Source organism: Pseudopodoces humilis, chromosome 14 (assembly GCF_049639895.1).
Source record: "Pseudopodoces humilis isolate 2021_Gansu_Grassland_sample_001 chromosome 14, ASM4963989v1, whole genome shotgun sequence".
NCBI lineage: Eukaryota > Metazoa > Chordata > Aves > Passeriformes > Paridae > Pseudopodoces > Pseudopodoces humilis.
In genome coordinates, this window is record NC_142213.1 from 7,049,479 (window position 1) to 7,064,620 (window position 15,142).

A 15,142-nucleotide genomic window follows, 5' to 3' on the forward strand; every position below is an offset into this window, starting at 1 on the left:
CATTCCTTACACAGATGTTTACGACAAAGCAAGATGCTTGTTTTGTTTTTTTTTTTTTGTTTGGTTTTTTTTTTTTAATACAAGAGCTGTGTATTTAAAAAATATACAATTTTTAATTTCTACAGCATAACCCTGCAGGATATTTTTTGTAATAAACAGTGCAGGACCCAACCTAAACTTATTCAATAAACCATCCATGCTCCTGGGGTACCTTTGGAGCAGGATCAGGTTGTGGCGCCTCTGCCATCACTTCTATGGTGGCACTGTGTCACCTCTTGTCCCCACTTGCTGGGACAAGGCATTTGGAAAGGATGAAGAGGTGGGAGAGGGATGCTGGCTCACATATACGCATTCCTGAGTGAATGCTTTTCTCCCCTCCTGTCACTGAGGGTATTGGGTTTCAACAGGTCATGTGCCAAGGTTTCTGCAGCTAGGCCAGCCCACTCAGCAGTCCCCTGGGGCACAGAGCTTTTGATGTCCCCACATCCCTCCCCCAACCACTCTTCCCAGTGTTTTGACAGACCCATTGAAGAAACAAAGGAACGAAAGATGGGTTGGGCTCAGGAATCATCCTCCTCAGTCAGTATCCAGCATGCCCACTTCAGCATTGCCTTTGAGATCCTGAGAAACCAGACAGGAGGAGCCAGGGTGAGAAGAAATCCAGCTGTGGACACACCACTAGGGCAGCTGGTGACAAGGGGTAAGGTAGAGACTGGGGACTCACTACAGTGATGTGAGTCCCACTGCAGGAACAAGGGACAGCCACGAGTCCATGGCTGATATGGTACTGACCTGATAGATTGTACCTGCTGGCAGAGCTCAGGGCTCGGTGCCTCGTATTGGTACTGGGGCGGTCTCTCCATGAACTACAAAAGCAAAGGGGAGGGCGAGATGGGTCTGCTCCAGCCACAGCACCCAGAGTGCTGCTCTATGCAGCCTGAGAGCCCAATAACCCCAGGAAAACACCTAGAATTGAGGTGTCTCTCCCTCTGTTCTTTTGACCTTTTACCCAGATAGCTTGGAAGACGCTCCAGCAATTGTTCCCACACAATTGTTTAGCTCAGGCTAAACCACAGTCTTCACCATCTCTGGATGGAGTTAAAGGCCTGTGGATGTGGCAGTGGTGGACTTGGCAGTACTGAGGAATGGTTGGACTTCCATCTCATGAACTCTTTTCCAGCCTAAGTGATTACATGATTCTCTCATGATTCCCTCAGTATTCCCAGATCCTCCACCATCTACACTGACACCTGCATTCAACTTCCCATCCCCACCAGCCTGGTGAGGAAAGATCCTGGGGATGGACACCAGAGGTGTGGGCACAGAGAGCCTCCCCAGGCACCCCCAGCCCACAGGGAACCTCACCAGCTGCTTCATATTTACCGGCTCTGGAGCTCTGCACTGCTCCGGCCTGGAGCTGGGCCCAGCTCTTGCAGGGGATGCTTGCTCTTCCTCCTCCTCCTCCTCTTTATCCTCCTCCTCAAGCTCTTTTCCACGCTGCAGCCCTGTCTGCGTTCTGCTCTTCTTTGCACCCTGTGGGCTCATGAGCTCCGATCTCTTGTCTGTGCCTCTCCCCCTGTCCTTTGAGGTGCCCGGGGTAAGCTGCTGCCCACTGGGGCCCTGCTCATCTTCCTCCACCAGCTTCCTCTTGGCACCCACAGTCTCTCTTCCCTGTGTCCTTACATGAGCCAGTCCAGGCCTCAACACATCTGGAGAGGAAGTTGTGCCACTGGAGCAGGCCTGCTCCCTGTGAGGAATCCTGCCGGGCAGGAACTGTACACTGCTGCCTGGCAAGGCTGGAAAAACTGGAGAAAGAGTGGGCAGGGTGGCCTGAGAGTCCCTGGATCCCTGCGGGCCACGATCAGAACACAGGGTATCCCAGGCTGCCTCTGCAGCTGATGCCACCTCAGTGGTGCTGATCTCCACCGGACTGGGAGTGCTGTGGGAGCGGAGCAGGGAGGGAGATGAGGTCTGTACTGGCTCTCCCTGGGGCAAGCCCTCAGGAGAGCCCTGGCTACACAATTCCAACAGGTCGGTGGTGTTGCTGTCAGCAGCCACATCTTTCTGGGTCTTCAGGGGAGGGTCAGGTTGAAAGCTCTTCTCTAGTAAGAGGAAAAGCATCATCAGTTTGAGCAGGGGGCTGGTGGTGGGACCTGCCCTGGCACACAGGAAGAGTGTCAGGCCTGGAATGATGCAGGTCCAGGGCTATGGGAACATCACAGCACTGCTTTATGGCCAGGGTAAATCAAGCCAGCATCCAGGGTGAGCTACACCCATTGAGAAGAGAGGAGCTGTCTCCTGCCAGGAAGGCAGGCTGGATGCCCTGGGACATGAGGACTCACCATCGGAAGAGCTCGGGGTCAAAGACAACGAGGGCATTCTATTCCAGGGGTTGTCCGGGGATCCCTCCAAGCTATCTGACAAGGCTGGTGATGTGGCACCTGCAATGAAGAAGCTGGAGGGTTGATTTTGGCGAAGAAAGCAGCTGCCCATTCCCTGTGGGTGCCCTGTGCACAAGGTCTCAGACAGAGACAGCTCTTGAGGGGAGCTCTGCAGCCCTTTCCAGCTCAAAATGTGGTGTATTCCAGTGATACCCTTTCCAAGATCTCACACAGCAGGCAGTGGAGAGGCAGACACTGCCCAGAGAGCAGGCAGGTATGAAGAAGGCTTTCTCCTACACCCTGCACTATTCAGGACAATTCCTCCCTTCAGCTCCTCCTCTACATGGAGCTTCTGCAGGTAATTCTGCAGCAAAGCTTGGTGACACCAAGCCAAGTAAGGTGACACAAACCCATCCCGGTGCTGAGCCAGAGCCAGTGAGGAGCCCATACCAGGGCAGGAGACTCATGCTCAGTGATGGCATCAAAATGCCTTCCTGTGCTCCCAGGATCAACCAAAGCTGCAGCTTCAAGAACCTGGAGGATTTGGGCCATTCCCTGTCTGCTCAAGGTCTCCCAAAGACCTGGCCACACCAGTACCTCCTCCACTCAGTCCAAGGAGATGGGATGTGTCAACTGTAGAGGAAACTAAAGGCTGGATGGGATCTGGAGCGTTCATAGGAGGCCATGAGGACGATCCAAAGGCTGGAGCACCTCTGCTATGGAGACAAGCTGAGAGAGTTGAGGTTATTCAGCTTGGATAATAGAAAGCTCCAGGGAGACCTTAGAGAACTTTCCAGTATCTGAAGAGGCTCCAAGAGGGCAGGAGAGAGGTCCAGGAGAAGGACTTTAGACAAGGCCATGGAGTGCCAGGACAAAGGGAAGTGGCTTCACACTGACAGAGGGCAGTGTTAGATTAGATATTTGTAAGAAATTCTTCCTGTGAGGGTGCGGAGGCCATGGCACAGGTTGCCCAGTGAAGCTGTGGCTGACCCAGCCCTGGAAGTGTTCAAGGCTAAGTTGGACAGGGCTTGGAGCAACCTGGTCTAGTGGAATGTGTCCCTGCTCATGGCAGGGATTTGGGCTAGATAGTCTTTAAGGTCCCTTCCAACAGAAATCATTCTAGGATCTGGAGATCCTGCTACTCACAGCTGGTCTGGGATACAACACTTGGGTCTCCTGGCATTGTCCTATCATCACTACTCTTTCCAGGAGCTGCTTGGCTTGTATCTGCAATGAAAGGGGCACTGTTGGTCATACCCCCAGCATGAGGCACACCCAGGGCAAAGGAACTCTTGTCCCCACCCTAGGGAGCCCCTCATTTCATATGCCTGGGTGCTGCACTGCCTACCTGTGTACCCTGCAGGTGCTGCCTCAGAAGAATCACAAACAACTGCCTCCTCCTCAGGAGGGATCACCAGGGCGCTGACTGGGACCATGAAAACATTCTCTCCCTGCTGAAATGAGACAAGTGACAGGGGTTTTGCTGGGCAGTCCCTCTCCAGGTGCAGGAACCCACTTGTTGGGTGCCAACCCAACACCATCTCCCTCCCCAGCAAACCTCCAGCTCTGCCCACTGTCCTTCCCCTTCCTTCCCCCACCCACCAGAGCACCCTAAGCTGTCACAGCCCTGTCTCAGCTGGTCCTAGCAGGCAGACTGACCTCCTTCTTGCGCTCTGCCTCCCACTGGGTGACAGGAACCTCGTCCTCCACTGTCACTGGCTTGTCCTTTGATTTCCATAAATCCAAGCATTCCTCGGCATTTTCCTTCAAAATCTCCAGCTGGTTCTGTCCTATGGCATCAATCAGCTGAGAGACAGAGGGCTCTGGAGCAACAACACACAGACATCAGTAGTGGAGACAGCTGAAATCAGGCAAGCCTCACTTGCAAACCTTTACCCTGCTGCATGACTTGGTGACTGTCATGACACTGAAACCTGTGGGAACATCCAAAATTCTGCATTTCCTTTGCTTCTAGAAACTATCTTTCCTTTCTTCACACATCCTGGACCAGCAGCATGAGCACAGGCGTGTAATGTCCCACTCTGCTTTAGCTGTCAGCATTATCTCTTCCTGCTTTTTAGCAACATACACTTGTGAGATCTGACCAAGTTTGTGCTACCTCTGCCTAACATGGACCAAACTGAGGAAACCCAGGCCCCCCACCCAGTCAGAGCATTGCACACCCCCCACAACCCTTTACCTGAGCTGGGAGCATTCCTCACAGCAAGATTCCTCCTGTAATGACCAAGGAGAAGACAGAGCCAGGTTAGGGCTGGGACACACACAGCTCTTGGTTACAGATCAAGCACCCTGGATTGGAAGAAGCAGCTTGTGCAAGTAGTGGTTCTCCCACTGGGTGCTGATCTGGCCACTGGCCACATGCTCAGTATGCCAGGAATAGCCATCAGGGAGCCTCACCCCTGGAGATGGACTGATGGAAGGCCCTGAGGATCTCCAGTATTGGATCTCCAAGGATGAAGAATGAGCTGTGCAGGGCTCACCCACGCAGCTGTGCTGCCCACCACTGGCAGGAACAAGTTCCCCACAGGTGTTTCCTCCTAGCTCAGAGGAAGAGGCTGGCACTGTGCCACCACAATTTCATTTTTCATGGTCTACTCATCTCTGTCACGTTCCAGGGCAAGGAGTCACACAGGTTAACCAGGAGGTGCCATAACCTGTGCCAGCCCTTGCCAGCATGCTCTAACCCCAGTCTGAGGTTGCACACTCTCATCAGGGTGTCTGCATACATTCCTCAGCCCTATACTTACAGCCAGAGCTCCTTAATCTTCTTCACCACAGAGGGGTCCTGGTTCCTGCAGCAAGAGAGAAGCCAGTTACTGATTCCCTCCAAATCCCCATCTCCCTTGCCTTGGAGACAATCCCTCTTTCAAAAGGAATTTCCACAAGCAGGTCACATCAGGACTCCCAGGGTCAGCCACTGTGGGGAAGATGAGGAAGTCCCCCTGAGCACAGCCCCCACCCACTCATGCCATGGGCCATACCCGTCGGATGATTCCATCCTCTGCCTCTGCATGGGCAGCACGATGAACTGCTGGGCCGTGAGGTAAAACTCGCAGTCCTCCTGTGGGGAGGACAGAGCCTGTAAAGCACCTCTGAGTCCCACCTCTGCCTCTGCCTCCCCTGGGGCCAGCCAGCGCTCCCACCCCAGCTCTGCCACAAACCCTCCAGTCTAAGAGAAGGTCCCCTCAAAAAGGACAACCTCCTTCAAAGGGGAGTTTGTATCTTCCTGCCTCAGCTGATGGCTCTGCAAGAGCCACATGCCAGGGTGGGCCAGCCCAGGGGAGTCTGTGGGGACACCTCTGAAACTCTGCAAGGGGACAGTGGGCTACTCTGCCACCAGCTCATGCAGGCCTCCTGCAGCTGCCCAACAGGCAGAGGTGACAGCCAGGTGGCCCTGGGAAAGATGCACCCCATCCCCAGCAAGGGCTCATCCCTGCCCAGGTCAGCTGCCACAGACCCCACAGGAGCTGCAGATGAAAACAAAAGGCCACCCATCACCTGCCTTCAGCTGCCAGGAGCAGCTGGAAGCAGGCAAGAGTGGAGGAAGCATAACATGGTAAAGGAACAGGCTGCTTCCACTCCTCAAAGCACTTACCAGCCTGGCCTCGTCCTGAAAACACACTGTGTACTTCTGCAGGACGATAATTCTGCAATTAAGGCTGGAAAGCCTGAGCTGCAGGTGGGCGCTGGAAAAGGAGCAGAGCAGGAATGCCTTGAAGAATGGAGCTGGAATCCCTCCCCCAACACACAGTGGGGCTCCCACAAGTGCTCTGCCAACCACACCAGGGCATTCTGGAACATGTCTCAGCATGAGCAGCAAGCACCAAGGGCTCCATATTCCTTAGAAATTCCTGCCTAAGAGCAGCTTCTTCCTGCTGCTTGTCCTTGGCTCTACCATCAGCACCCCAACAGTTTAAGGGTGTCCAAATGGGAAAATGGAAGAAAGCACTGAAGGAGCAGCCCAGGCTACCATGGTTAATGCTCTGCCTCCTTCCACAAAACCCAAGAGCTTTACAGTCCTTTCTAATGGCATCACAGCTTCTGCCATGGATCCCTGCCCATCCCAACCAGCAGGCACCAGAGCAAGGGCATGCCAGCTTTCCTCTCTTAGGAGCTCTTTCACACCAGCTTCCCACCCTGAGGTTGCTTTAGCTTAACACAACCTGAAACAAGACCAGGCAGGAGCCCCAGCTCCTCACAGCAGCTGTGGAGAACTGCTGTCCCAGCCATGCCAAGTCACGGTGGAACCCACTTTTCCTCTGCCTGCAGAGCTTCGGGTGTAATGACCACACGGATGTAGCAGGATCCATCAGAGACCTGCACCACAGCTTCCTGGAGGCCAGGCTGGCCAGGAGCAGTTGAATCATTTAAGACCTGTCAAGAGATTGGAGAGGGGAAAAAAACCTCTTATTTGTAGACCTGGAACAAGTTTCACAGGAAGGCAGTCATGACACCAAGCTTTTCCTCCTCAAAACAAATTTAAATCAGAGACGCTGAGAAGGAAGAGTTGCGCATCCACAGCCTCCAAGCTGGGAACCACTGTGCACTTCCCAGAACTTAGATTTTAAAGGTTGGAGTGCTTTGGGACAGTCCCTGTGGGTACCTACCCGCACCACCTGTCCAGCCAGGAAATTCTCACGCTCCTCCAGTTGCTCGTAATTCACCAAGAGGTCAGCAATCCATGGCTCCAGGACGTAGAGTTTGGGAGAAGCCACATTCTTGTCCACACAGACAAGACTACATGAGAAGAGACAACACACTAAACTATAAGCAGTGCTCTATCACCCTGGGAAGGGTTTTGCACACCAAGCACAGCCACAAACCCAGGAGATTGCTCAAATCCACCCAAGTGCACCCACTTCTCTGCAAGGACCCATCCTAAGGGCATTGTGCTGAGGAAGCCACGCTGCTGGGGGCACACAGGTCCTGCTGCATTCTGCTCGGACAGTGGAGGGGGACACTCGCAGTTCTGGAGTATGTCTGGCCTTCTGCAATTCTCCCACACAGGACAGGACAGGACATTTATTTCTACTTCCTTCCATATTGTTTATTATCACCCAGTAACTACTTTCCTGGGACCAAGTCTTAACTATAATTGCCTGAACTGTGAAAGGGAGAAGAATTGGGGACAGGCAGGGGCTGGGGACAGGTGGGGCTGGGATAGACGCGGTTGGGGACAGGTAAGGGTTGGGGACACGCCGGGGCTGAGGGCAGGCGGGGGATGAGGGCAGGTGGGGGATGAAGACGGGCAGGGGCTGAGGGCAGGCGGGAGCCGAGGGCAGGCGGGGATGGGGCCAGGCGGGAGCTGAGGGCAGACGGGGGCTGAGGGCAGGCGGGAGCCGAGAGTAGGAGGGGATGGGGCCAGGCGGGAGCCGAGGGTAGGAGGGGATGGGGCCAGGCGGGAGCTGAGGGCAGGCGGGGATGGGGCCAGGCGGGAGCTGAGGGCAGGCGGGGATGGGGCCAGGCGGGAGCTGAGGGCAGGCAGGGCAGGCAGGGCGGGCAGGGCGGGCAGGGCGGGCAGGGCTAACCCCCCCTCCCGGCCCCCCCTCACCGCTCCCCCGCCGCCAGCCCCGGGCTCGCCCCGCCCGGCGGAGCAGCCGCCGCTGCCATGGCCCCGGGGCCCGGAACTGGGAACGAGGCCCGGAACTGGAAACGGAACCCGGACCAGGAGGCGGGACAGGAACAGGAGGCGGGACCGGAGAAGGAAGCGGGGCCCGGCAGCGCCAGTTCCGGCGCGGGGTCGAAGCCAGGACCCTCCCCATCCCCAGCTCAGCCCTCCGTCTCACCCCAGTCCCCATCCTTATGCCCCGCCCTATCCCTGTGCCCAGCCGCGGCGCTTTTCCTGGGCAAGCGCGTCCCGTTCTAGAAGAGAAGGATCTGGGGAAATCTTGGAGCCATTTCCAGAACCTAAAGGGGTTACAGGAGAGCTGGAGAGGAACTTTGGACACTGCCATGGAGTGATAAAACAAGGGGGAATGGCTTCAAACTGAAAAAAAGGCAGGTTTAGATTAGATACGAGGAGGAAATTCTTCCCTGATAGTGGGGTGAGTCACTGGCACAGGTTGGCCAGAGAAGCTGAAGCTGCCCCATCCCTGGAAATGTTTAAGGCCAGGTTGGATGGGGCTCTGAGCCTAAGAGAAGGTGACCCTGCCCATGGCAGGGTGTTGGAATAACAGGTCCCTTCCAACCCCAGTCATTCCAGGATTCCCGTGTTTTGTCCAGCTCTCTAGTACTGTTTGCCATTCAGTGGTTCACACGTGATGCCAAACCATCCCTGGGACTCTATTTGTTTTTACGTTCTCTCCTTTAGTTTTGGCTCCAGCTCCAGGTAATCCCAAGGTCTCCCCAGATGGTTGCCCACGGGAAGAAGCATCCTTCCACAACAGCCTTGCCTATTCTTTTCCTCATCTTAAAGTATTAAAGCCATTTGGTCAAATCTGTCAAGCAACCTGGGAAATGTTCTGGCTGAAGGGATGGCAAATTCCTCCTCTCACCCAGTTCAGCTGTGACTTGGGGTCGTCAGTGCCTTTTCATCCCTGTGCCAGAGGGTGTGGTTCCATCACCGGACTGCCGCTGAGGGCAGTGAAATGGCACAAAATGGGTATAATTTTCACACTGTATTTTGTTTGCATGGCCAGGTTTTGGGGGGGGTGGGGGGCATGTCTTAAGGGGTAGCTTGTGTGGGAAGCTGCTAGGAGCCTCCTCCATATCCAGCAGAGTCAGTGCCAGACAGCTCCAGGACAGACGTGTTGCTGGCCAAGGCCAAACACTTCAGCCACAGTAGTAACACTTCTGTGATAACATATATAAGAAGAAAACAAGTTACTGTGCAGATGTAATTGCAGCCAGAGAGGAGTGGAGTGGGAATATGTGAGGAGAATAGCTCTGCAGACACAAAGGTCAGCGCAGAGGGAGGGGGAGGAGGTGCTCCAGACACTGGAGCTGAGATTCTCTTGCAGCCCATGGTGAGGCAGCTGTGCCCCTTAGGTCCATGGAGGCCATGGGAATGCAGAGATACACCTGCAGCCCCTGGAGGAGCCCATGCTGGAGCAGGTAGATACCTGAGAAGAGGCTGTGAACCCATGAGAAACTCATGCTAGAGCAGGGTCCTGGCAGAACCTGCAGACCTGTGGAGAGAGCCCACGCTGAAGCAGGTTTCCCGGTAGGACTTGTGACCCTGTGGAGGACCCAAGCTGGAGCAAGCTGTGCCTGAAGGACTGCACCCCATGGAAGAGTGATCCATATTGCAGCAGTTTGTGGAGAACTGTTGCCCATAAGATGGAGTCACATTGGAGAAGTTCATGGAGAACTGTCTCCCATGAGACCCCGTGCTGGAGCAGGGGAAGGACTCCAACTCTTCTCCCTGAGCAGCAGCAGGGAACACATGTGATGAACTGACCATAACCCCCATTCCCTGCCTCCCTGCACTGCCGAGCAGGAGGAGGTAGAACTGGGAAGAAGGGAGTGGTGGAGAAGGTATTTTTAAGGTATTTTCATCTTACTTCTCATTATACTGCTCTGATTTAACAATCAGATTAATATTCAGTTAATATCCCCAGTTTCAGTCCGTTTTGCCTGTGATGGTATTTGGTGAGTGATCTCTCCTGGACCTTATCTCAACTCATGAACCTTTGTTATATTTTTTTCTCTCCCCTGTCCAGTTGCAGAGGGAAGTGATAGAGTGGCTTTTGTGGATGCCAGGCATCCAGCCAGGGTCAACTCACCACACACACAGAAGAGTAGGTGGCAGGGTTTGCTCTTACAGACAAAAGTTGATTTGTTTGGAAAGGTTGCATTTGGATGGAGGGTCTGATCTCCTGAACATGACAGCGCATCATTGTCCAGTTGGAAAGGTCCTTGGAGCAGCATCTCCAGCTGGAGCAGGAGAGGTTCCACGAGCTTATGCCCCCTTAGTCCTGCCCAATCACATCCCATGTAAATGGTTATTAATTACTTTAAACTACCTATGCAACATCTCTGAACTGTGTTAAGTGTGTACCTTCCACTGTTGCAAACGGTCTGTGCAGTTTGGGTGATGCTGCAGCAGGAGTCAGCTGGGGAGGCCCTGGGATCATAGAATCACAGAACCATTTAGATTGGAAAAGACCCCTAAGACCACCAAGTTCAATCCATCCATAATCTATCGGATGGCCAGATCCGCCCACTCCCTGCAGGGTGGGGACATGTGGAAACATGTGGGTCATTGTTCTCCATTGACTTTAGGTGCAACAGGAGCTCCTGGGGGATGATTCTGTGATTCGGTGATCCTCAGCGCTGTCCCAAAGCTCCTGAGTCCATCAGTCAGATGCTTCTCTGGGAGTTCAATCCATCAATTGCTTCAAGTTTCTTCTGCAGGAAAGAGCTGGGGAGTACCTGGACCACCCTGGGGCTGGATGTTTACCTGTAGTGCATGTACCTGGGCACAGCACTGGCTCTCAGCCACACCAAAGTCACACCCAGGGGCAAAACTGAATTTTATCATAAGATCACAGACCAATAGTTTGGGCTGGAAGGGACGTTAAAGACCATCTAGTTCCACCCCCCCTGCACAAGTAGGGACACCTTACACTAGACCAGGTTGCTCAGAAGCCAATGCAGCCTGTCCATGAACACTCCAGGGATGGGGCAGGAATTATCCTTCAATCACACTTAAATATTATAGGTGCTGTTATAACAAACTCTGAGGAAAGGGGTCACTCTGGTCAACCCTGGAGGGTTTCTAGGTTTCTCAGCCTGTTCTCGTGGCCGAGGAACACTTGTTTGTCCTGGCTACTCTATCCTCAAGTACTCAAGGGACATTCACCTGTCCTGACTGCTCCATCCCTGGATGGCTTCGGCATTGCACAAAGGCCAACAAACTGCACTGTGCAGAATCAGCGAGTCCAGCCTCGCCTGCCTGACCTTGGGCGAGGGGAGGGACAGGCCTGGGATCCCAGGAGGGAGGGAGGTGGTGGGAGAGAATGTCGCAGTGCAAGGACAGGGATAGTGCTGGCCCTGAAAACCAAAAGGCTCAGATTTGGTAGAGCAGGGAAGGTACATAAAGCAGCACACCAGACACCTAGCCCAGGGCATTCCCTGCCTGGGCAGGACCCTTGGCGTCTTTCCACAGCCACCAGGAAAAGTGGATCATGGGTATGGACCAGAGCCAAGAGACAGAGGTGCATGCAGGGAATTTCTGAGAACCAGGAGCTGATGCAAGTCTTCATGGGAACATGCGAGATAACCAAGTAGCAAAAGGCACCAGCGGAGTTCAGGCAAGAGCAGTGTAGCCACAGCCAGAGCAGCATGGCAGGGTTCCATGTCCGCTCCCTTCTGGTGACTGGAGCCAACCGAGGCATTGGCCTGGGGCTTGTTCAGCATTTCCTGAGGATGCCAGACCCACCACAGTGGATCTTTGCAGGCTGTCGGGACCCCAAGGGACAGCGAGCACAGGTGAGACTGGGCAGGGGGAAACTGGATCAGGAATGGTGTTTGCAAGGGGCTGGAGCTACAGTCAGGCACCTGCAGCACAGGTTGGGTGGCTTGGGACACCACAGGACAATTTGTGCATGGGATATGTGGAGGGGAGAATGGTACATGGTATGTATAGAAGGCACAGAGCCCCATGGGTTGTGGCAGCTGGAGCAGGTGTTGGACATAAAGTTGTGCAGGGATAGTGATGGAGTGGCATGGACTTTGCCTGGGAAAGCTGAGCCTCTGCACAGCCCCTCCAGCCTCTCCATGCCTACACAGTGCCCTCTCTTACAGGAGTTACAGAATTTGGCCTCCAAGCACCCCAACATCATCATCATCCCGCTCGGTAGGTGCCCCGAGGTGGGGATCCTTTGCCCCAGTTCCTCTGGCGAGTGCCCAGGCTGGGCACACCCTGGGAGCCCCGTGCTGGGAGGGAGCTGTGCCAAGGGGCTGGTGCCTGCAGGGCCATTGGGCACTGCCACTTCTGGGGGAACAGAGGGGACTCCCCCATGGGGACACAGGCTCTGACCTCCCCTATGTTGGCTCTGCAGAAGTTGCTGACCCTGCCAGCATCAAGGCGGCTGCAGCCAAGGTTGGGGAGCACCTGGGGGATTCTGGGCTGAACCTCCTCATCAACAATGCTGGAATTCTGAAGGTGAACATACTTGATACTGAAATACTGGAGGACATGAGTGAGATTTACACCACTAACACAATTGGGCCGCTGCTGATGGGCCAGGTGAGACCCTCACCCATATTGGGCTGTCCTGGGCAAGCATTAAGGGCATGGGAGGGGGTCCTGCCTCCACTCTGGTTACCAGTGGGCTCTCAGTTGATGAGAAGCTCATGGAGCATTGGGCTGGAGTTCAGGAGCTGGAGCCAGACAGGCTGGGGTAATGGGAAGAGGAAGGAGGATGCCCCAGTGCTGGTGTCAATGTTGCCCACTGTGGAAGGAGCTGGCCCTGTCTGCCCTGTGCCATGTCCGTGTGTGCTCCTGTCCCTCTGTCTCCTCACAGGCATTCCTGCCCTTGCTGAAGAAAGCTGCCCAGGGGTGCCCAGGCTCAGGGCTGAGTTGCAGCAAGGCTGCCATTGTCAACATGTCCAGCATTGGCGGCTCCATCGCTTCTTTCTTTGGCTGGGACATGATGCAAGTCACCTCGTACCGCTGCAGCAAGGTACTGTCACACCTTTGCTCCCCCTGCCCAGCTGTGGGTCCCCTTGCAGCCCCCCCTTCCCCTCCCACCACCGTCCCTGCATTGTCTCCCCACAGGCTGCTCTGAACATGCTGAGCAAGTGCCAGTCCCTGGCGTACAAGGAGCACGGCATCCTCTGTGTCGCTCTCCACCCCGGCTGGGTGCAAACAGACATGGGCAGTGCTGCTGGACACACGGTAGGAATTCCACCAGGGCAGGTCCATCAGAGCGCCTGTGCTGATTTTCCATGGGTGGGAGTTGCTGTCCTGAGCCCCTGCCCCTGGCTTCCCTGCCTGCCCAATCGCTGCTGGGGCAACTCCCCCTGTTCTGGTCTTGGGTGCTGGGAGTCTCCATCCCCTCTGTTCTCATCTCAGTCCCACCCCCTCAGGTTGTCAGCTTTCCCTTTGCCCTGGAGCAGATCTTTCCCCTGGCTCTAGCTGTTCCAGGGCCCTCAGCCAGGCCTTGGGCATGGGCTGCATCTCCCCCTCTTCCCCACAGCCCCCTGTGACAGTGGATGACAGCGTGCAAGGGATGCTGAAGGTCCTCTCCTCCCTCTCTGAGAAGGAGACCGGTGCCTTCCTGGACTGGGAAGGGAAGGTCATACCCTGGTGAGACACCACTTCAGGATTCTGGTAGCCAGGAGGAACCCTGTGCCACTGCTTCTGTGTTTCCCAGATCCTCAATAAACTCCTGCCAATAACCTCCAGCTCTGTTGTGCATTGCCAGCTCATGAGATGGCCCCTTCCCAGATATCCCACTCCTCATGCTGGATGCAGTGGTGCCCACAGCTGCCCTCGACCCACGGCTGTCACTGGCATTCCCATGAGTGTCCCATGGCACTGTGACTGCCCTCTGGAGACCTCCCCTCCAGGAGGCACTGGAGAAGCTGGAGCAGGGTCCCTCTCCTGAGAGGAGAGAGATCTTCTGAGCCCCTGCAGGACTGACTTTCACCTGTCCCAGCTGGGCTGCCTGAGGGGCTGGGGGTCACAGGGACCAGCTGCCTCCGCCCCTCAGCTGGGGATGCCTGGTCACAGGTGGGACAGAGGGACACACAGCGCTCCGGCAGAGCACAGGGATCCTGCCCCAGGCTTGGAAGGGGGGTTTGAGACTGGGTGTGGAGACAGAGCAGAGAGGCATCAGCTGCCAGAGTTTACAGAGGTGGGGGTACAGAGGGACCACAGGGAACACATGGCATGGGAAAGAAGAGAGAGGCTGTTTCCCAAACTGATTCCCTCTCCCCGGCAGTGTGGGGAGGGCTGAGGGTGAACAGGGCTGACCATGCAGGATGATGAGCCAGCGAGCAGAGGCTCCAGCATGGGCAAGAGGCGCTGTCCATTTTCCCCTCACCAGGGCAGGCTGTTCCCTTCCCAGTCGAGGAAGGTTCCGGAGGTGTCCTGTGAGAGGCTGGCCAGCACAGTCAGGATGCCCCTCACGCTGTGCTCCACTGTCAGCGGTGCCTGCAGAAAAAGACAATGGACTGTAACAGAGAGCAGCTCTTGGGGAGGGTGCATGCGCAGGAGCAGCATCCATGGTGCTCATGGGGATATTTTTCCTTACTGCCGCACATCTGTTCTCCAGGCTGGGCTGGGGAGACAGGGCTGGCTATCCCATGTATTCAGTATGTTGCAGCTTGCTGCCTGCTCCCTGCCTGCTCTGCTCCAGAAGTTGGTCTTGGCAGCCCACAGTATCACACAAGATCCCCCAAATGCCCCTGCCCTCCCCAAGACATGGCGATTCAGTGGGGGTCCTGCTGACCCTTCCCTTCCCAGCCCAGTACCTCCTCTGTGCCCATGTCAGTCTTCACCCAGCCAGGATGGATGGCCATGCACAAGATCCCCTTGACCTGGAGTTCCGCAGCCAAGCACCTCGTCACCATGTTCTGGGCAGCCTGGAAGAGGCACAGCCCTGCCAGCACAACCCAGGGAGTGGGTGGGCAGGAGAGGAGACATTTTCCAGGAAGAAAATGTCTGTGGAGATGGGAAATGGGACTTGGTCCTGGGACAAAGCATCAGCATGACCTACTGGAAAGGCTCAGTCCTTGCTTCTGCTGTCCCGGTCTCTGTGCTTCCACCTGGGAGAACCAGGCAGGGGGTG

General features: G+C 55.4%; 2 protein-coding genes across 8 annotated transcripts; one reads left to right on the forward strand and one right to left on the reverse strand.

Moving 5' to 3' along the window:
• Nucleotides 1-93: 93 nt before the first annotated feature.
• Nucleotides 94-8,031, reverse strand: ACD (ACD shelterin complex subunit and telomerase recruitment factor). Of its 7 annotated transcripts, none has more exons than XM_088062207.1 (16): nt 7,954-8,020; nt 7,262-7,390; nt 7,010-7,139; nt 6,655-6,776; nt 5,998-6,088; nt 5,384-5,463; nt 5,150-5,194; nt 4,582-4,616; nt 4,041-4,204; nt 3,730-3,835; nt 3,528-3,608; nt 2,979-3,110; nt 2,343-2,441; nt 1,384-2,102; nt 793-866; nt 94-621 (listed from the first exon to the last, which is right to left on the reverse strand). In XM_088062207.1, exons 1-16 carry the CDS (start codon nt 8,010-8,012, stop codon nt 561-563), a joined length of 2,127 nt encoding a protein of 708 aa, XP_087918333.1. In that variant the 5' UTR covers nt 8,013-8,020; the 3' UTR covers nt 94-560. The 7 variants fall into 7 exon arrangements, with proteins under 7 accessions (XP_087918333.1, XP_087918332.1, XP_087918331.1 ...); XM_088062206.1 differs by having other exon boundaries at nt 3,730-3,832; nt 7,226-7,390; XM_088062205.1 differs by having other exon boundaries at nt 7,226-7,390.
• Nucleotides 8,032-11,372: 3,341 nt separating this feature from the next.
• LOC102110403 (uncharacterized) lies at nt 11,373-13,754 on the forward strand. The gene is made up of 6 exons (XM_005526282.3): nt 11,373-11,834; nt 12,150-12,201; nt 12,407-12,594; nt 12,872-13,030; nt 13,126-13,245; nt 13,547-13,754. Exons 1-6 carry the CDS (start codon nt 11,688-11,690, stop codon nt 13,658-13,660), a joined length of 780 nt encoding a protein of 259 aa, XP_005526339.1. The 5' UTR covers nt 11,373-11,687; the 3' UTR covers nt 13,661-13,754.
• Nucleotides 13,755-15,142: the final 1,388 nt, after the last annotated feature.

What these genes read in the sequence shown, in the direction of transcription:
- LOC102110403 (XM_005526282.3), top strand. Translation starts at nt 11,688, where the DNA reads ATGGCAGGGTTCCATGTCCGCTCCCTTCTGGTGACTGGAGCCAACCGA. An exon ending in GGCCGCTGCTGATGGGCCAG is followed by an intron (nt 12,595 to 12,871) that starts GTGAGACCCTCA and finishes GTCTCCTCACAG; the next exon opens with GCATTCCTGCCCTTGCTGAA. An exon ending in CCTCGTACCGCTGCAGCAAG is followed by an intron (nt 13,031 to 13,125) that starts GTACTGTCACAC and finishes GTCTCCCCACAG; the next exon opens with GCTGCTCTGAACATGCTGAG.
- ACD (XM_088062205.1), bottom strand. Translation starts at nt 8,012, where the DNA reads ATGGCAGCGGCGGCTGCTCCGCCGGGCGGGGCGAGCCCGGGGCTGGCG. An exon ending in GGATTTGAGCAATCTCCTGG is followed by an intron (nt 7,140 to 7,225) that starts GTTTGTGGCTGT and finishes CTTCTCATGTAG; the next exon opens with TCTTGTCTGTGTGGACAAGA. An exon ending in GACCCCGAGCTCTTCCGATG is followed by an intron (nt 2,103 to 2,342) that starts GTGAGTCCTCAT and finishes TCCTCTTACTAG; the next exon opens with AGAAGAGCTTTCAACCTGAC.